At 62.1% G+C, this 1,495-nt stretch overlaps 1 protein-coding gene across 1 annotated transcript in view; it reads right to left on the bottom strand.

Annotated features, from left to right (window-relative positions):
* The window catches only part of CELSR1 (cadherin EGF LAG seven-pass G-type receptor 1), a gene marked incomplete at its 3' end in the record, with an annotated part of 131,659 nt that overhangs the window by 15,730 nt on the left and 114,434 nt on the right, over window positions 1-1,495 (bottom strand). The window contains 1 exon segment of the mRNA XM_015570733.1: window positions 351-492. Coding sequence (XP_015426219.1) covers window positions 351-492 — 142 coding nt within the window.

Genomic DNA, 1,495 nt, shown 5'->3' with positions numbered 1-1,495 from the left:
AGCAGCCACCGCTGGACCAGTGCGCTCAGAATCGGCCCGCCCAGCCCCGGGGGAGCCAGCTGGTGACCCTGAGGTGAGTGACCTCGAAGGTGAGGCGGCCGCCCGTCCCCCAGCCCGTCGCCTGACCGGCCTCCGCTCCCCCTGCTCTGAGGTCAGCGAGCAGGTCGTAAGTCTCCGGTGGAGACGGGCTCAACCGGGGTCCGTGCGAGGCGCCTGCCTTGGTTCTCATCTACTCCGTGCCGATTTGAAAACGGGTCCTTGACCCAGAATTGTATGCATTTTGGGCTGAGTCACCACGAGGGGAAACTGGCGGGAGCAGCACCGCGTGGACGACACCGTGCACCTCTCACCTGTTCTCGCAGTACGGCCCGTAGCGGCTGGCCCCGCACTCACACACGTAGCCCCGCGGGGTGCCGGGGCTGCGCACGCAGGCCGCCGGGTGCTCACAGGGGTTCAGGTGGCACACGTCGACGCACTTCGTCCCGAAGTACCCTGTGGGGACAGGCCGGCATGACCCCCGCCCCCCGAGCCAGACCCTCATGTCCGACGCCCCGGCCACTGCCCTCCCCAGCCTCCCGGTGTCACGGGAAACGTGAGCACCCAGTGGGCCCAACGCGGACTCACAGACAAGGGCTCCCAGGCGTCCCCGGGAGGACGGGAACCACGGGCAGAGGGTCCCAGCCCCCCGAGGACACACGGTGGCGGGTGCCCGCTGGCACAGCTACGGCACCTCCAAATCCTGAGGCAAACCCTGAATGTACGCTTTTAAAAATGTGTACTTCCACCTAATTCTCCTCATCTCATCTCGAGCCCTGAGGCGGGGGCCTGGGGCCTGGGGCCTCTCTGCCCGAGAGCAAAAGAGGCGCGGGAATGCGTCTAGAAGAGATGGCCCTGCCCGGACCGGTGTGGCTCAGTGGATAGCGCGTCGGCCTGTGGACTGAAGGGTCCCAGGTTCGATTCTGGTCAAGGGCATGGACCTTGGTTGGGGGCTCAATCCCCGGTTGGGGGCTCAGTCCCCAGTAGGGGGTGTGCAGGAGGCAGCTGATCGATGTTTCTCTCTCATCGATGTTTCTAACTCTCTATTCCTCTCCCTTCCTCTCGTAAAAAATCAATAAAATATATTTTTTTTTAAAAAAAAAGAAGAGATGGCCCAGTCTGGCCAGTGTGGCTCAGTGGTTGAGGGTCAACCTATGACCTATGAACCAGGAGGTCACGGTTCCATTCCGTCGGGACACAGGCCCGGGTTGTGGGCTCGATCCCCAGTAAGGGGCGTGCAGGAGGCAGCCGGTCCATGATTCTCATCATTTATGTCTCTCTCTCCCGTCCTCTCTGAAATAAATTGAAAAATAAAAAAAAATTTTTTTAAAGGAAGAGAGACGGCCAGCCCACTCCTTGGTCACACACCGGAGCTCGGGGCTCCCCGACACGAAGGGTCGCTGGGAAGCCGGGCCCCAGCGCAGCCCCCAGGGCAGTGTCAGCACCACAGGCAGCACCG

The sequence above is a fragment of the Myotis davidii genome, unplaced genomic scaffold (genome assembly GCF_000327345.1).
Source record: "Myotis davidii unplaced genomic scaffold, ASM32734v1 scaffold67, whole genome shotgun sequence".
Classification (NCBI taxonomy): Eukaryota; Metazoa; Chordata; class Mammalia; order Chiroptera; family Vespertilionidae; genus Myotis; species Myotis davidii.
This window is presented reverse-complemented; position numbering and strand designations above follow the sequence as displayed.